This window comes from Pituophis catenifer, unplaced genomic scaffold, assembly GCF_029215685.1.
Source record: "Pituophis catenifer annectens isolate HBS135680 unplaced genomic scaffold, rPitCat1.0.hap2 SCAF_4, whole genome shotgun sequence".
Classification (NCBI taxonomy): domain Eukaryota; kingdom Metazoa; phylum Chordata; class Lepidosauria; order Squamata; family Colubridae; genus Pituophis; species Pituophis catenifer.
In genome coordinates, this window is record NW_027256884.1 from 47281375 (window position 1) to 47299184 (window position 17810).

The window sequence follows — 17810 nt, forward strand, 5'->3', positions numbered from 1 at the left end:
AATCCAAAATTTCTTTAATTTCAAAACGCTGCCGTCCTTTGATTAAAGTGGGCACAGGAGGGTTGTCAGGTGCAGGGCGAAAGGATGACACAGTTTCAGTTGCAATGAAACACAGGATGAATACATTTAAGATTCTTAGGCAACTCCAGTTGTACAGTGACTGGGTTAATTTAACAATTGGGAATGGCCCCACATATTTATGACCCAGTTTCTTTGATTGTTGGGTGGACTGTAAGTATTTTGTGGAAAGGTAAACTCTATCACCTACTTTAAAATCTTTTGGTTTCACATGTTTTTTTGTCAGCTTGTTTCTTATGTGCCTGACATGCCTCCTCCAGTGCCTTATGGGCCAACTGGCCAAGTGTTCTGCAGTTGGGCTATCCACTCCGCTAAGAGGGTACGTGTGGTTTCTTTTGATGCAGCTCTGGCATAGCTACAAAGTTCTGACTGGAGGCCACCTTAAATGGGGTGAACCCTGTGCTACTATGCACAGAATTGTTATATGCTACCTCTGCAAAAGGCAAAAGGGCAGCCCAATTGTCCTGTTGGAAATTAATGTAGCACCTGAGGTGCTGTTCCAGGACTGAGTTGGTTCTCTTACATATTCCATTAGTTTGCGGTTATTTGATGTTCTTTCCACAGTTCTTTACTATAACCATTTTCCTATCTCTTTTACCAAATATTACTGGCAAACATTTATTACTTATTCTTCATATTCCACTAAACTTTTTATTTCTAAATTTATACCCATTGTTTAATAGTAAATTGCTTTTCCAGGCAGAAAACTATTTATACTATTGTATTTTTATTATTCAACTAATAATAAAAATACAATAGCATAAATAACATGGTAATACAAAATCTAACAGCAGAGGTAAATTTCCAGGATAATAAATAGAAATGGCTGTCAATTATAGATACAGAATAGAATACAGAATAGATTGTTGATTGTAGATTAAATGGACCTACAGTATGTAAAATCTGGCATTAAACTGTAGTATTAACATAGGATGTTGCTTATTTTCTATCCAGATCAGGCACTTACTTGAGGCCACATAATTGTAATACAGTCCAAGCCAGGCCTCCTGCAATGCTCTGCCAGCCGAAAATGGGCAACATAGAGGCCCTGGGTGGCCCGTTTTTGGCCTTCACAGCCAAACAGCACTCTGCCACCTAAAAATGGCCCCCGGGTGGCCCCCACACAGCCCATTTTTTGCCTCCACAGCCTCCTGCAACACTGCCAACCAAAAACGGGCCAGGGGGCCTGTGTGTGCCATTTTGGCTGGCAGAGGCTCCACGGGCTATTCCTTTGATATTTCCAGGCCGGCCCCGCGGCCAGATCTAAGTATCCCATGGGCCGGATGAGGCCCGACGGCCTTGAGTTTGACACCCCTGACTTAAGTGGCTGACTTGGCTTTGTCTTCCCCTCACCCTTAGTTTTTAAAAGGTTGGTGATTGGCAATGCAATCTTTGTAAATGAGGAGATGAACTGCCCTTCATTTGGCAAAATGCAATTGCCTCTTAGTGCAGGGAGGGGCCCATTCTAGTACTGCCTTTACTTTTTTCTGGGTCCATTTCCACTCCTTCATTTGATATATGGTGAACCAGGTAATCAATCCTATCTTGCTGAAATTCACACTTGGAAAGCTTTGCATACAGTTCAGCGTCTCAGAGCCTTTTAAGGACTGCCCACACCAATTTCACAAATTCCTCCATAGTTTCAATATGTATTAAAATATCAACCAAATACACCAACACTCCCTTGTACAAATAGTCATGCAGCACCTCATTGTTCAGTTGCATGAACACCACTGGGGGACCCCTGTAGACTGAAAGGGAGCACCTGGAATTGGATACATCCCAGAGGGCAATTAAATGCAGTTTTCCATTTGTCGCCCTCCTTTATTCAAACCCAGTAGTAAGCTTCCTGCAAGTCTAACTTAGTAAAGATTTTTCTTTTGGCTAAATGCACCAACATGTCCTTCATCAGGGGCAGCGAGTAGACATTTTCCTATGCCCCTTGCCCATCTGAGCCTGATGGGCTTCTCATTGAAGTCCAACTCCTCTCACCATTCTGCCTCATCTTGAGCACAGTGTGGTCTAGTGCAGGAGCTGACCATAGCTCCAGTTTCCTCCAGCTCACTCCCATGGTTGGACATTGGATGCTTGGCCCCCCATGGTAGGCTGCTGTCTCCAGGTTGACCGTTAAAGCAGATCTAGCCTAATGTCAGGGCTGCCTCTATCCATTTCCTAGGAAATAAAAAACCTTGACTCCATAGATTCATAGAAAAGGTATTTTTACTAGGAGTGAACCGAATGCAACAAGTTTCAGGAAAGATCTGAGGCAAAAGTGTAACGCATTGTAAGCCGCCCTGAGTCTCCGGAGAAGGGCGGCATATAAATCAAATTTTTTAAAAAAAGTGCACAAAGCAGCAATTTAAAACAAACTGTAGAGCCCAATTCCCTTGTAGCTAGGCAACCAGAGGGCTGCTGTATACCAAAGCCAGAAGAAATGACCTTGGAGAGATAAGCAACGCCCAGACCATAGTTGCAAAGCTGCAATGAAAAATTCTCCATTGACCCCTCCCTCCTTTTCCGTGGCAGCAAGCACCAAGCTAGCTGACAATAATGCCATAAGAAAGTGCCCTCCTTGTCCTACTGTATCAGAAGCCCTTCCTTCCTCCCTCCCTCCCTCCCTCCCTCCTTCCTTCCTTCCTTTCCTCCCTATGATGGGGGATAGAAAGGTATGATTGGTGAACAGGCATCCTGGTTATTACAGAACAGTTTGGAAAGGGGGTGGGGGAAGCAATTGTGGGCACTGGACAAAGTATTCCAAATCCACAAGAGCAGCGGCAAGTTCAGGCAAGCTACAGTTTCTGTGTTCCTTGTTCCTTATACCACCTTGGGCACTAGAGTGGACAATGGTGGAATAGCATTAGTCACAGAAATGACATCTGGTAATCAAGATTTCTTTCATTCATCAAGCTCAGGAGTACCTCCTGTTGGGGATGGAAGAGAAATCTTGCTTGACTACTGACTTTGCTATGTGAGTAGCAATAGCAAAATAGCAGACTTCTATACTTTTACAGCCCTCTCTAAGCAGTTTACAGAGTTAGCAACAATCTGGGTCCTCATTTTACCGATCTCAGAAGAATGGAAGGCTGAGTCAACTTTGAGCCAGTCAGGATTGAACTCCTGACTGTGGGCAGAGTTAGCCTGCAATGCTGGATTATAACCACTGTGCAACCACCTCTGTAGATGTTGGTACTTATTACTGACAGCTGCAGTAAAGAGGATAATTCAGAAATCAGTGTAAAGCTGCAAAGGCCCGCTGGGATAGAAATGACTTTGAACTGAAGGTATTGACAGATTCCTGTAATGTTTTGTTTATATTCATAGCTTTTGCAACGCTGTTCATCCAAGCTAAGAAAAATAGAGATGTCTCTTAGATGCAAATACACTTTCAGTGAAGAACCCAGAAACTCTTCCCTTTTTTGAGCAAGGTTCGATACAGAGCTACATCGCTACTATTGCAGTCAGTTGCTTATGATGATGCTAAGTTGGTTGGACCTACTGTTGGTATCTTTTAACTTGGAACTTTTGGCCCCACGCGGAGCAAGGGTTTCCCCCAAAAAGATTTGTCTTTGACAAATCTGTTGGACTACGATTTGTTTGTTTCTCATGGAAATCTCTTCTGGCTGACTAAGATGTGGGACTTCGCCGTTCCGTTCGCTTTTGCCAGCGGGCATCCCGCTCTGAGTTTTTGCTTTATTTGTTTCGATAGTTATTGCTTTGGTTTCTCGTCCAAACGCGAGTTTCAGCGCCGGCGTTTATTATTTCACTTAGTACTGAAACTACTCAAGTTTTCATGTAATACAATACCTGCATCGGGAGAGAGAACGAAAAAAACGACTAACTCGGGTGGATTGTGGGGGCGGGTCTCCAATGCAAAAGCTCTGATCCGCCCCACCCCATCCCCGCCAAAGCATATAGATCCCACCGAGCAGAAGCCCAATGCAGACCCCGGGGGGTGGATTTTTTGTATGGAAGTCTGTCTGATCCTTGTGGATTTTGCCCCCCCCCCCCAGTCTTCCCATCTATCTCCTCGTTGGAAAGGCCCCTGGAATAGCTATGCAACTGGACTAGAAAACCATCCAGCAGCCCAAGGCAGTAACAGTGAGAGCGAGCGACAGCAGAAGCGGTCCTGATCAGAGAGCCAGCTTTGCCAGGCGCTGCGCAACCCTCTCCAGCATGGGGTTGTGGTTGCTCGCTTGGGGCATTTGTCTCGCGCTTCCCCAGCTATCCTTCACTGGAAGTGGCAGGTTAGTTGCCAAGTGTGGGGGGGGGCGGGAGGAGTGGATGGACGGACGCGGATTTTAAGCCCTTTCTTCCAGTCCGGCAGCATTCATAAGACTCACTGAGTTTAAAATAGCATAAGCCTGGCGGTCCTGCGAATCCAGCCAGAAGAGGGGCGGGGGATTTATTCGTTCGGCTCCTCTACCTTCTTGCTTCGCCTTTCATCAGTGGGGATGACTCTCATAGGTTTACCTCTCTCTCGGCAGAGCAATTGAGGGAAAGAGATGCGGTCTCTTGGGAGCTGAAATAAAGTATCTGGGATTCTGGGTTGCTCCCATGTTGGCGCGGGACGATGGGAGTCATATCCAACACAGAGCGACTCAGTTGGGGAATATAGAATGATAGAAAAATTCTGTGAATATGTGCAGAAAATTTAATATAAGCAACCGTGGCTGATTGACAATTGAAGTTAGGCTTTTGTCTGGAGAATGTTTCTGAGCATATGGAGAAGGCATTGTACAGTGATCCTCACTGAACAACCAAAAACAGCTGGGATGCTGAGCTAGGAATTTCTTCTGGAATTGCATTTGAGATAAATCACTTCTGTCTTTAAAACCAGTTCATAGTTGAAAGGTGCAGAATCCACATTAGGCAGACATTTCCCAGACTTTTAGGATTTCCCCTACCCCAAATCTGTTGAGTTGTTTCTTCTTTCCAGAACCCTGCAGGGCAGCTGAAGACTGTTGATGGAGTGTAAGCACTAATGCATTTAGGCATTTTATATTCTTCACTCACTTTCACTCAGCCTAATTTAAATCTGAGTTCAAAGGCACAAAGCAGTAAACGAACAGAATCACACTGACCCTTTTGATAGTCTGAAAGAAAGAAGAATGAGAAAAACCCATGAGTTACATTTGGGACAGCTTCTAGCAGAAGAGGGGACATGGTGAGAAGTTTTCTACATGTCTAGCAGAAGGCTTCTCAGTCAGTTGCTAAAGGCACATCAATGTTGGATCCATCCTTCCTGCTGCTGTGCTTGCAGATTGAAGTCCGTTCAAATAGCAAGAGTGTTTTTTTTTTTTTATTTCTTGAAGCATCCAATGATTTCATAGAAATTTTCATGGCAGGATTGTGAATTGCAATGTTGTTGCACATATTTAGTATTCAAGGTGGGTGGGTGCGCACATAAATGTCCTTCAGTTTATTGTGCAATACAGTGACTAATATGAGCATTGGAGTGAGCTAAAACTGGTTGTTTGTCACAGTAACATGAAGTAGCAGTAAAGATGGTTTGTAGAAGGTTCTATGCCCTGGTCAAAGATTGCCAAAGTCAGAGACTCTCTGGAGGCGTGATATTAGCTACCCTAAATCATTTGGCACTTTCTTAGAAACAGAATAGCTATTTGAATTGAATCAAAACCCTTCCTTCCTTCCTTCCTTCCTTCCTTCCTTCCTTCCTTCCTTCCTTCCTTCCTTCCTTCATAATTTGACCATATTATACCAAAGACTGCTACTTCACCATTCTTATGAGTAATAACAGTAGTGATAGATTAGCCTTTGCTGTCATGCCATGTGGGGTGAATTTGTTTGATTCAAATAGCCCACCCAAGAGGACTACCTGCCTTTTTCTTTCCTAAAAATATTTATATTGTGTTCTTCAATTAAAAGGAAAGTTTGTTCATTGGATCTGTGGCTGAATTAATGACATTCATCTTTGGGACATTCTCATTTTGCTATTATGAAAGAATATATAAAGTTCACAAAAGCCAAGAAGATAACTTTTCAGGGTAACTATTCAATGGGAAAGAATAGCACCAATTAAACAGCATTTCATATCAGGAGGGCACCAGAAGAAGGCTGGTCCAAATGGAAGAGGGGAGAAGTGACTTAATCCTTTCTCTTTTCTTTCATTGATTTCCATCCCTGCAATGAAGTGTTTTTAAAATTAGAGATAGTTGTTTCACCCTGGTGAAAAAGCAGCTGCTCAAAGGTGATTTTCAGGTAGAAAATGACCAGAGTTAAACAACAAAAATATCCATAACAAGATTCTTTCTAAATTTAATCTCCTGCTTTTTGCATTATTTCACCAAACTTTTTAACAACATATTTAGTTGTAATGTTAAATTTCATTTAAATATGACATGCATAGACTGAGACAAAATTTTCCAGGTGTCAACTGGCTTCCAAAATGGCTAAAAAGCATTTTGTAATTACAGCCATGTAATTTGGAATATAGTCCTGGTGTCTTGAATAGGTTTCACAGATTGAAGCACAAGTTGTGATGCTGAAAATGAATTTTGCATGCTAAAAAGTCTTTGTCATTTGTCAAATCCAGCAAAATGAATGTAGGGAAGGCATTAGATTTTTTTTTTTTAATACACATTGTTTCAGCATCTTTTACTTAAAAAATATTAGCACTATCAATATGCTATGGCTCCAACATGGATGGCCTGTGGGTACTTGCTTTAAAATTAACTGATTTTGGTTTTAGCACTTAGGACTTAGCCTTATATATGACTTCACAGTGCCCCCAACAATCTGAGTCCTCATTTTACCGACCTCGGAATGATGGAAGGCTGAGTCAACCTTGAGTCTGGTGAGATTTGATCTGCCAAACTGCTGGCAGCCGGTGATCAGCAGAAATAGCCTGCAGTACTGCACTCTAACCACTGCACCACCACGGTTTTAAGCAGGATATGGAGGGAAAGCCACACAGAAACTCTGCTCCCTGCTGTTGTTGACATTAGAAAGACAGTACATCTATTAATCAATAAAAATGAAGCAAGTACTTGCTAAATTGAGGAAGTCAGTTGTGTTCCATTAAGAATATGCAGATTATTATTACTTATAATGGATAAAGTTCAGCTTCAGCAGAAAGAGTTTCTTATGATGCTATGGCAATATAACCAGACTTCTCAATGGATAGATGGGACATATGTCCAGAACATAAGCCTTTGTTAATTCCTTAGCTAGAATTCATGTTCTGTTTTTTGCACTGTTTAAGAGGTCACAGGCAGCTGCTAACTGTGAATGAGCCCGGGGTCTGTCGTTATGGATCTATGTCTGATTGCTGCTATGGCTGGAAAAGAAATCACAAACAGCGCTGTGAAGGTAACCATACTGTACCTACTTGTTGCTCCATTTTTTTCTATAAAAATATGCCTAAATTTGAATTAATTCGGCTCACTGAGAACCCTGTTTTTCTCATTGTCAAGTGGACAGTCTATTAGCAAGTTAATAGTCCAAGATTAGAATTATGATGGTGAAACCAACAAAAAAAGAGAGATAGATAAATTTCAAATGGGAACAAATTCACCTCCAATGCAGTGATATTGCATGTTACCAATCCTTCCATTCTAAGTTTGCTCTCTCTCTTTCTGCAAAGATAACTCAGAAGAGAGTACTATTAAGAAGTTGGAAAGAATTCAGTTTCTGCATGTTTTCTCTACCCTGTTAACCTTTAATACTGCCCAAGTCCATATTAGTAGACATTAAGGAAATTCAGGGGAAGAAAGCTTTTACATAGGGCACACAGAGTTATTTATAAATAGATGTTTTTCATTAAACAACATAAATTGTCTTCACATTTCCACATAAGTAGAGAATTGATCATTTTGAACTGTTCATTGTAAAAACATTTGAAGATTGCCTGTGCTGGGTCTCTGATTTAGGCCTCTGGGGAATTAGGTTAACAAAAGCCCATGATTATCTAATGATATTAATACTATTATTAATAATAGAAGCATAAATATAAGAGAAAGGTTAAAATATTTCTCTGGCTAGATTCTGGCAAGCTACCTAAAGTAATAAAATAATGACTCTGGGATAATTTATTTCTTAGATGTTGCATCTGCTGTTTTGAGGAATTTAGAACTGGATTACCCAATACAGATGAGCAAAGGTTCATATTATATAATATATTTACCAGATGGTTATACAAGGGAGAATGCTGTCAAAAAAGTATTTTCCACTTGAATATCTATTAATATATATATAGCAGATAGTTGTCATAAATTAAAGTATTTCCATATGCTGCATGGGGAGATCCTTTATTAATAAAGCTTTTTAATTGTTTGTATAAACCTAGTTCAGCTGCTCAAGAATATGGTATGTTGAAAAAGATAACAAATAAAAATCTTTCAAAGCAGCAAGTGAAGCATGAATAATTTATCAGTATTCACTTTTCAAAAGCTTTTTCAATTGTTCTATCCCCACATTTCTGGTTTGAGTCAGGCATGATGCTGAACATATGAATTAATATACCAACATTCTTTCCTGTATTTGTTTCCTTTATTACACTGTTCTTTTCACATTAAGACACCTTTGATCAAGATTTCCTTAAGGCAGGGGTTTTGCTGGTGCTTTTTGTGTAAAATATTGTTAATCAATTTAGAACACAAGATGATTGAAGTCGCCAGATAATATTGCTTAATAGATTTCAGAAGAACATTATATGAGACAATTGGTTGGGTTAAATTTGGAAAACTTTGTAACTGTCAAGACAAAGTAAGTGGCACATGTAAAAAAAACCTCTTATATTATGAACTTAAAGCTCAAATTCTGTGTCCCAAAATATGTGTCAGATGTAGATATGTAAAATGTATAGAATGCAGAAAGGAAATGCAGAAAAATGCTATGTTGTTGAATTGGTTTGGGCTGCAGAGATGGCACAGGACCTAGGAAGATATTACGAGAGAATCAGAAGCTTGGAGCTCTACAGAGAGGAATAAAGGCAAAAATGCTTTTGAAACATTTGTTTTCAGGTTCCGTTTTGTGTAAATTCATGAATTTCCAGAAAGTATGGTTGGGTTCTGAGAATGACTTCCTCTACTATAGTATGGTCTTGCCCCACCTTATAATCAGGTATAAAGAAAAGTAGGATATAAAATAACCATTGGAATCCATGAATTGAGAATTAGCACTATTATCAGGCTTGCTTTTGCCAAAGATATTATAACCCCCTTTGAAAAGACCTACAATAAAAATTAAATTGCATTTAATTATCAAATCCCCACCTTTGGCAAGTGCCTTGCCTTAGTTTATATTTTATTCCCATCTATTTCTCCTCTTGTACTTAGCCTTGATGAGGGTTGTAATCATTTACTTCATGGTAATTTATATCTTAAAGTTCTCTGATGCTTAATCAAGTCTGATTCAGAGATATTTTTCAATTTCCTATAGAGACTAAATGTCTAGAGAATATTCCCCTGGAAGATGTATCTCCAGACATCAACAGGTGGGTTGAGCAGCTGAAAATCAGAACTCTTTTCTTTTTGTCTATGGATTCTCAGTCATATAGGTCAGTGGTCCCCAACCTTTTTATCGCCGCGGCCCGCTGAGCGCGCGCAGGGGTGGGGCCACGGCCCAGGAGCCTTTGCACAGGCCCATTGCGCACGGCCCAGGAGCCTTTGCGCAGGCCCATTGCGCACGGCCCAGGAGCCTTTGCGCAGGCCCATTGCGCACGGCCCAGGAGCCTTTGCGCAGGCCCATTGCGCACGGCCCAGGAGCCTTTGCGCAGGCCCATTGCGCACGGCCCAGGAGCCTTTGCGCTGCAGCGTTCCTGTCCCCCGGCCGCTGCGCGGCCCGGTGCCAGGTACTCCACGGCCCGGCACCGGTCCGCGGACCGGGGGTTGGGGACCACTGATATAGGTTACAGTTGTCTGAAGAATGCTTTTTCAACAACTGGACTGTTTTTCCTTGAGGAAGAAGAAGAAGTTTTGCTTCTCATGCAAAAGCTTCATCATCTTTTCTTCTTACCACTCTGTACCTACCATTCCTTACTAATTTTTATGGTCCTCCTCCTCCAATAAAAGTTGATTTGTACAAGAAAGTCTATAAAAAAGGGAGATAGTCCTAATATCAGTAGTTTGATATCCACAATAAAAAGCAAACCATTCTTTTCAGAAGAACTTGTTGAAATGCATCCTTCTGTCTTAGTATATAAAAACCCAGGACAATGCTCTATTCTGTTTCCTATTTACTGTTGATATATTGGAATATGCAAAAATCTATGTCAACATATTTCTACCATTCATGCTGATCTTTAGTCAGTATGGAGATTTTTTAGTTCAATCAAAGTAGACATTTCAAGCTCCAACCTGTTACTTTTCTACAATAACCCATGCTATTCTTTCAAACTCTGTAGAATATTTGAAATTAATTTCACAAAGAGACTTGAGATTCTGCCTACACCTCCTTTATCAGCAGGATGACTCTCCAAAAACAAAATGCAAAATGGGGCCAAACATCGTACTGGGAAATAATCCAACAAAAGCAAGATTGTGTTTGAAAATGGGTTGAATTCAGTTGGAAGCTGCAGGGAAAAAATGAAAAAAAAATCCCATTATGTTTCAATGGGACAGGCAGTGGGCAACAGCTTAGAACAGTGTTTCTCAACCTTGGCAATTTCAGGTGTGTGGACTTCAATCCCCAGAATTCTAAGAGTTGAAATCCACACATCTTAAAAATGTCAAGGCTGAGAAAGACTGGCTTAAAATGTTGCTGATTGCTGCACTTTGAGAAATGCTTCCTTCTGGTCACATGGTTCAGAGTGGAACAATTATTAACGCATTGGAAAGGATTTCCGAAGCCAGGATATGCCAACTTTCCTTATTTACTTTAGTGCTACTATATCCAAATTCCTAGAAATTATCTTAAGTTTATTCAGTTTCTGTCTTTATGTTTCATTCCTTTTTCTTTTCTCGCATTTCTTTCACAGCTATCTGTGTAGATGGATGCAAATATGGTGAATGCATGTTGCCAGATACATGTAAATGTTACCCTGGATATACAGGGAAAACCTGCAACCAAGGTAAACTGGTGTTGATTGATTGTTTTCAAGTAGTTGCAATCCCCTCTTCCATGACATTTTTATGAGAGGCAGGGGGTAGTGATCAGTGGTGGGTTTCAAAATTTTTTGCTAAATGTTCAGTGGGCATGGCTAGGTGGGGCGCATGTGACTGAGTGGGCATGGCCAACATGATGTCACTCATGCCCACACCCACTCAGTCACATGACCCCCCCCACCTAGCCATGCCCACAACAAAAGGTAGGATTTTTTTTGGAATTTCTACCTATTTACTCCCCCCTCCCTTCACCTCCTTTAGCGGCCCCAGCCCTAGCCCCACTTCCTCCCCCACCACCGCCTCTTTGTTCGGGCTGCTTACCTTCCATGGTGGCTGGTCCAGAGTCCGGAAGGCAAGCTGACTGGAGTTTTTGGTGGCCCCCAGCCAGCTGCCGCTTCTGGAAAGCGGCTGGCAAAGAAGCCTCCCAGCTGCCACCTCTTTGAGAGCTGCTTTGTGGCTGCAGCAGCTGGCTGCAGGTTACCAAAAAGTACTGGAGGTCACGGAAAAATCTGCTGCTGTCGCTGCCATGTTCTTCGCGCATGCGCATCCCATTGGACTTGCAAGGCAATGGGATGTGCATGCGCGGAGAACATGGCAGCGATGAACATAGCGGGCAGGGCATGTGAGCGGCAACCGGGGGACCAGTTCGGGGGCGTGGCCAGCCAGCCATCACTACCGGTTTGGTGACCTTGGCCAAATTTTCGCCAACGGTTCGCATGAACCAGTGCAAACCGGCTGAATACCACCTCTGGTAGTGGTGGGAGAAGATATTATGCTGATTGCAGGCACCTTCATTCATGTATGTGCAATCTTCTTTTGGTTCACAATTTTTGCCTTTGTCTTTATTTTTGCTCTGATGTGAATTGCATAGCATCCATAAAGGGTGGTCTAGAAATACTGTAAGATTATGTAGATATACACATAGGTTTCTGTACATGTGTTTAGGATATATGTATAAATAAACTAAAGTATTATATTCCTAATCTTCACTGTCATTATATTGAGTTCTTCACATCTAGTTTTAACCAAAGAAGCATTTGTTTTCAGAAGATCAGATCATGGATCTTCAAAACAGCATTATGTTTAAGATCTTCAATTCCTTTGACTATGGCAGGGTATCTTCCATTCCATTGAGTATGGAGGAAGAGATTGATAAACATATCCATAGCCTTGGCTGAATCTCTCTGCAAATTGTTCTATCAAATACAAGTCTCCTAAAGTGACATTTTATTAATGCAAATGGGTGTTTTAAATCAAGATCACCAAGCTTACCATTTAAATCAAGGTATTTAGTATACTATTGAAAAGAAATTATTCCTTGATTTCATTTTTAATATATTTCCTGAATATACTAGTGCCTGTTTGTAATAATAGTTAAACATACAAGTAACATTTTCTGATACAAATTTAAGTCATAAATCACAACTCGGTGTTTGTTTATTTGTTTATGGAATTTATATTGTTGCCTATTCGCATATGGTGACTCAAGGCAGCTTACAGAATATAAACCCCCATATAAAAACAATAAAACTAATAAAAGAAGTCATATAATAAATTAATATACTAAAATCACCCCCCATCCCCCCGCTCCGGCAACAGCACCTCACAGGAGCCATTTAATGGGCTCCATCCCGCTCTGGGTTCCCCAGGCCCGCTGGCAGAACCAGGTCTTCAGTGCTTTCCGGAAGAGTGCCAGAGTAGAGCCACTTGAATCTCTGTGGGGATGATGTTCCAGAGAGAGGGGGCCACCACTGAGAAGGCCCTTCTTCTGAGTCCCACCAGGTGTATCTCCTTAGGGGATGGGATACTCAACATTTCCTGCCTCTCCGCTCTGATGGGTTGGGTAGATGTAACCGGCAAGAGATGGTCCCTCAGATATCATGGTCCCAAGCCATGAAGGGCTTTAAAGGTGGCAACCAACACCTTGAATTGCACCCAGAAGCAAATCAGCAGCCAATGCAGCTCCCGCAGGAAAGGTGATACATGTGCACACTGGGGTCTGCACAAAACCATGCAGGCTGCTGCATTTTGCACCAACTGGAGCTTCCGGATGCTCTTCAAGAGCAGCCCCATGTAGAGTGCATTGCAATTTCCCTCCGTAGATGTCTAAACTCAATTATTCTAATTATTTCTGCAGATATCAATGAATGTGGATTAAAGCCACATGTTTGCGAACACAGATGCATGAACACTCACGGAAGCTACAAATGCTATTGTTTAAATGGGTACATGCTCATGCCAGATGGCACCTGTGCCAGTAAGTATCAATATTAACTTGAGATTTGGGGTTAAATCTATGTTGTAGGTATTATATGGAAATGACTGTGATGGCAGTGTTGGTGATGTTACAAGTTATTTAATGTGTACCTTTAGGAGGCAAACCACGGACTTATTTCTTTAGTTCTGCTCATTTTCCACTGCATATAGAAAAACCATGCTATGCTAAATCAGACATTTTAGCTGTCTTCAAAGCATTTCCTGAGCTTGAGAGAAGGAAAAAACAAATGCGGGGTTTTGAACATATTTTTAAACATTTGATCCTGCCATTTTTTTCCACTTTACATTTGTAATGTACCTGTATAGTAGAATCGAGAAAAATTAGGAAGGGCTAAAGCACAAAGTTTGAACCAATTGTTGGCTTTCAATAAATGTTGAAAATGAAGCATAAGCCATGGAAATGCTCAATAAATTATTTGTGGCATCAACAAGTTTTTATTAGCAATTTTACTTTACTTTTCTTAGATAGTGACAGAAAAGTTGTTTTTTCTCATGAATCTAAATGAAACATGAAACAAAATGCTGCAGGATGAAATGTCAGGTGGGCTTTCAAAGGCATGCAGGGGAAAAAGGTATACAGAGAGATGAGTTGCCAGGGCAACCAGGGAATATTATAATTCCTATCTAAAAATACATATTGAATGGCTGTAATGTAAAAAATGTAAATTGTACGTATCTATTAAACTATTTACATCAACGTATCTAATTCAGAGTTAAACTTGAGAAATCATAGAAGCAGCAGTTATACAGATCAATAAATTCAGTGTAGCAAATAAAGGGATGACTAAAAATAGCTTTCAAACACAAAGAACAGAACAATCTAATAAAATAGCAATAGCAATAGCTCTTGGACTTATATACCACTTCATAGTGCTTTACAGCCCTCTCTAAGCAGTTTACAGAATCAGCATATTGTCCCCAACAATCTGGATCCTCATTTTACTGACTTTGGAACGGTGAAAGGCTGAGTCCACCTTCAGATGGTCAGGACCAAACTCCTGGCAGTAAGAGGTCAGCCTGCAATACTTCATTCTAACCACTGCATGATCATGCCATCAAAGGGGTATTCATGTGACGCTATAAAAACAAATCAAAACCTGCAGCAGTTTTCTAGATAGAGTGCTTTGTGCATCTGATGGCATGACCAAAAAGTCTGTACCCTTTGATCTTACTTGCCTAACTTTATGTACAACAGCACCTGGAAAGAGCATTCAGTGTAAGATTCAGATAATGTGCTTCTGGTACATATCAGGTATAGTGGTTCAGGTACATAACAATCCATGTAGGATTGATAGGTCACCACCATTTTGTATTGTGCCTAGAGCTTTCTAGCTATCTAAAAATTAAAAATATAGTTATTTTGAAGCCTTTATCAGTGTGAGCTAACTTTAACAAATGTGTGTCGTTTTGGTAATAGGAATGGCAACAGTCAAATAGCAATTAAAAGATACAAAGATGCTGATTTGTGCATCCCAATGTCTTTCTATTAAACAGACTTTAAAATACTCCTTTTAGTAAGCATAATTTTCTAAAGTAGGTATTTCTAGTTATGTAGATGTTAATAAATAATATGCTTTAAAAGATTCCAGAACATGCACCATGGTGAATTGCCAATATGGTTGTGAAGAAGTGAAAGATGATGTGCGATGCTTGTGTCCGTCAAGTGGACTTCAGCTAGCGCCAAATGGAAAAACCTGCATAGGTATGTTAGTTGTTTTAATGATATTATTATTCCAAACATTTCTCAAAATCTGGCATGTGCTTCATATAAAGATGGAAGAAATAGCAACTTTAATTCTAGAATAAATATTAACCCTAATATTGCACATAGTAATTAATATGTTCCGGCCGAAGATGAACGATTCTGAGGCGAACAGGAACAGCAACAGTAATGTTTATTCAACTCTCTTCAATATACATAACATGCCTACAACTCCCGCGCTTGACAGCTCCCTTTTATACCCGGAGCTGTCATCTTCCAACCAATCAGAGAATAGGTAGTAACTAACTTGGCCACTAGGGACCGACTGTATTTGAATATTCAACACTCCTTCTCACCCAGCTTGCGCATGCGGACGTCACTCGCATGCGTAATCACTCAAATATGCTGGCCTCCTCCGGACCCGCCCTGATCGCCTGAGCTCCACCCCCTCGTCTAGTACAGGCGGTGGATTTGAATTGCCATTCTCGCTAGATTTACCGGACTGCCCGGGACCGGCCTCCCCCAGTTGGTCCCCATCGACAGGTACGTCGTCCGCTGGTGTATCGGACGGAATTGGGGTTTCTGCTCTGGCCGCGGCCATCCTTGAAGGCTGTTCGCTCATGTCCTCTCTGCTGTCCTGCCGGGGAATTAACACCCTTCTAGCCCGCAGTTGGTCTTTATGACGCTTCCAAATCCTCCCGTTATCCACCTCAACTTGGTAGGAACGCGGCCCCACTACTCCTACGACTGTTCCAGCCAGCCATAATGGCTGACCCCCATAATTACGGGCGTAAACCATGTCTCCCACTAGGAATGGTTGGTACCTACTGCGTGAATCCAAAGGCTTGCTTGGGTAATAAGAGGGGTGTATTCTGTCTAACAGGGTGCGTAATTTGCGGCCCATTAAGAGCTCGGCAGGGCTTTTATTTGTAAGTTGACAGGGAGTCGTATGCTGAGCCATTAAGTATTCTTCTACTCGCTCACTCCAACTCCCGTGACCCAGCTTCTTAAGTGCATCCTTAGCGGATCTCACGGCGCGTTCCGCAAAACCATTACTAGCTGGGTGGAACGGTGAAATTAGACAATGCCGTATCCCCCGGTGCGCCAGGAATGCCTCGAACTCAGTAGATGTAAATTGGGCACCGTTGTCGGACACTATCATATCTGGTAACCCATGGGTGATAAATAGTCGGCCTAGTGCCCGAATAATGGTCTCCGATGTGGTGGAACGTATGGGTAACACCTCCACCCACTTAGAAAAGGCATCTGCTACCACCAGCAGGGACTGTCCCTGTATAGGGCCAGCTAGATCAATATGTAACCTAGACCACGGGGCCCCGGGATCCTCCCACTCCTGAGGCAGCTCCTTGGCCGGCATAGGTAGCGCTGCCTGGCACTGTGAGCAGGCTGAAACCCAGTCAGTGACATTCTTATCCAATTGCGGCCACCACATGTAACAACGACCCAATGCCTTCATGCGCACCACCCCCGGGTGACCCCGATGTAATTCTTGTAATAAGGATTGTCGTAGAGGGGGCGGAATCACGACTCTATGACCCCACAACAGGCATCCGGCTTGCGTGGACAACTCGAGCCTTCTCGTAAAGTAGGGCTGAAATTCCTGGGCGAGCGGTCCTTGCGGCCAACCCCTAGCCATCCAGTCCAATACCTGGGCTAGGACTCTGTCTTTGGCGGAGAGACGAGCGACGTCCGAAGCCGTGACTGGCAGCGACGAATCAGCAATCAGGAACACCGATGATACAGGAACAGGGTCAGCGAGCAGAGCTGGAATGGGGCAGCGGCTCAAAGCATCAGCGTGAGCAATGTCTCGGCCGGGGCGGTGAACCAATTGGTACGTGTATGCAGCCAGGAACATGGAGTAGCGAGTCATGCGGGGTGACATAATTTGTGGAGCTTGCCGGTCACCCGCCAGAATTCCTAGAAGGGGCTTATGATCAGTGTATAATACAAAGGAACGACCATATAAGTAATGGTGGAAGCGTTTGACCCCTGCCACTAGAGCCAATGCTTCCTTATCTAACTGTGAGTAATTACGCTCAGCAGGAGCCAAGGTCCTGGAAAAATAGGCAATGGGCAGTTCCCGGCCAGAGGGGAACTTATGGCTCAAAACCGCCCCCACCCCATAAGGGGAAGCGTCACATGCCAGAGTAAGTGGGAGGTGAGGCGAAAACTGTGTGAGGATGGCGTTAGATGTTAAGAGGCGTTTTACAGCATGGAATGCCGCAACTTCCTTTGCTCCCCACCGCCAAACAGCCCCACGGTCCAAAAGGCGGTGTAGGGGCTCTGCGACCGTTGCCTTATGTGGCAGAAAAACCGCATAGAAATTTAACAACCCCAGAAATGCTTGCAGGTCGGCTTTACCGCGAGGGGCTGGTGCATCCAAGATAGCGGACGTCTTGGCAGCCGTCGGGTGAATCCCGGTGCCATCGATCAAAAACCCCAAGAACTCTACCTGCCGCACTGCAAATTGGCACTTGTCTTTGTTCACTTTGAGCCCGGCGTTGCTAAATTTACGAAGGACCCAACGAAGCCTATCCCTCAATTCCGACGTGCTGCTCGCTGAGATAAGGACGTCGTCAAAATATGGCATGACACCGGGGATCCCGTGCAATAACCTCTCCATCAGGCTCTGGAATATCCCCGGGGCTACACTAACTCCAAATTGCAGA

General features: G+C 42.6%; 1 protein-coding gene across 1 annotated transcript in view; it reads left to right on the forward strand.

The window, feature by feature from the left end:
• Positions 1 to 7340: 7340 nt before the first annotated feature.
• EGFL6 (EGF like domain multiple 6) overlaps positions 7341 to 17810 on the forward strand; it is a 32935-nt gene continuing 22465 nt past the window's right edge. Inside the window, 4 exon segments of the mRNA XM_070943392.1 lie at positions 7341 to 7407; positions 11015 to 11107; positions 13279 to 13398; positions 15001 to 15120. Coding sequence (XP_070799493.1) covers positions 7356 to 7407; positions 11015 to 11107; positions 13279 to 13398; positions 15001 to 15120 — 385 coding nt within the window. The 5' untranslated portion in view covers positions 7341 to 7355.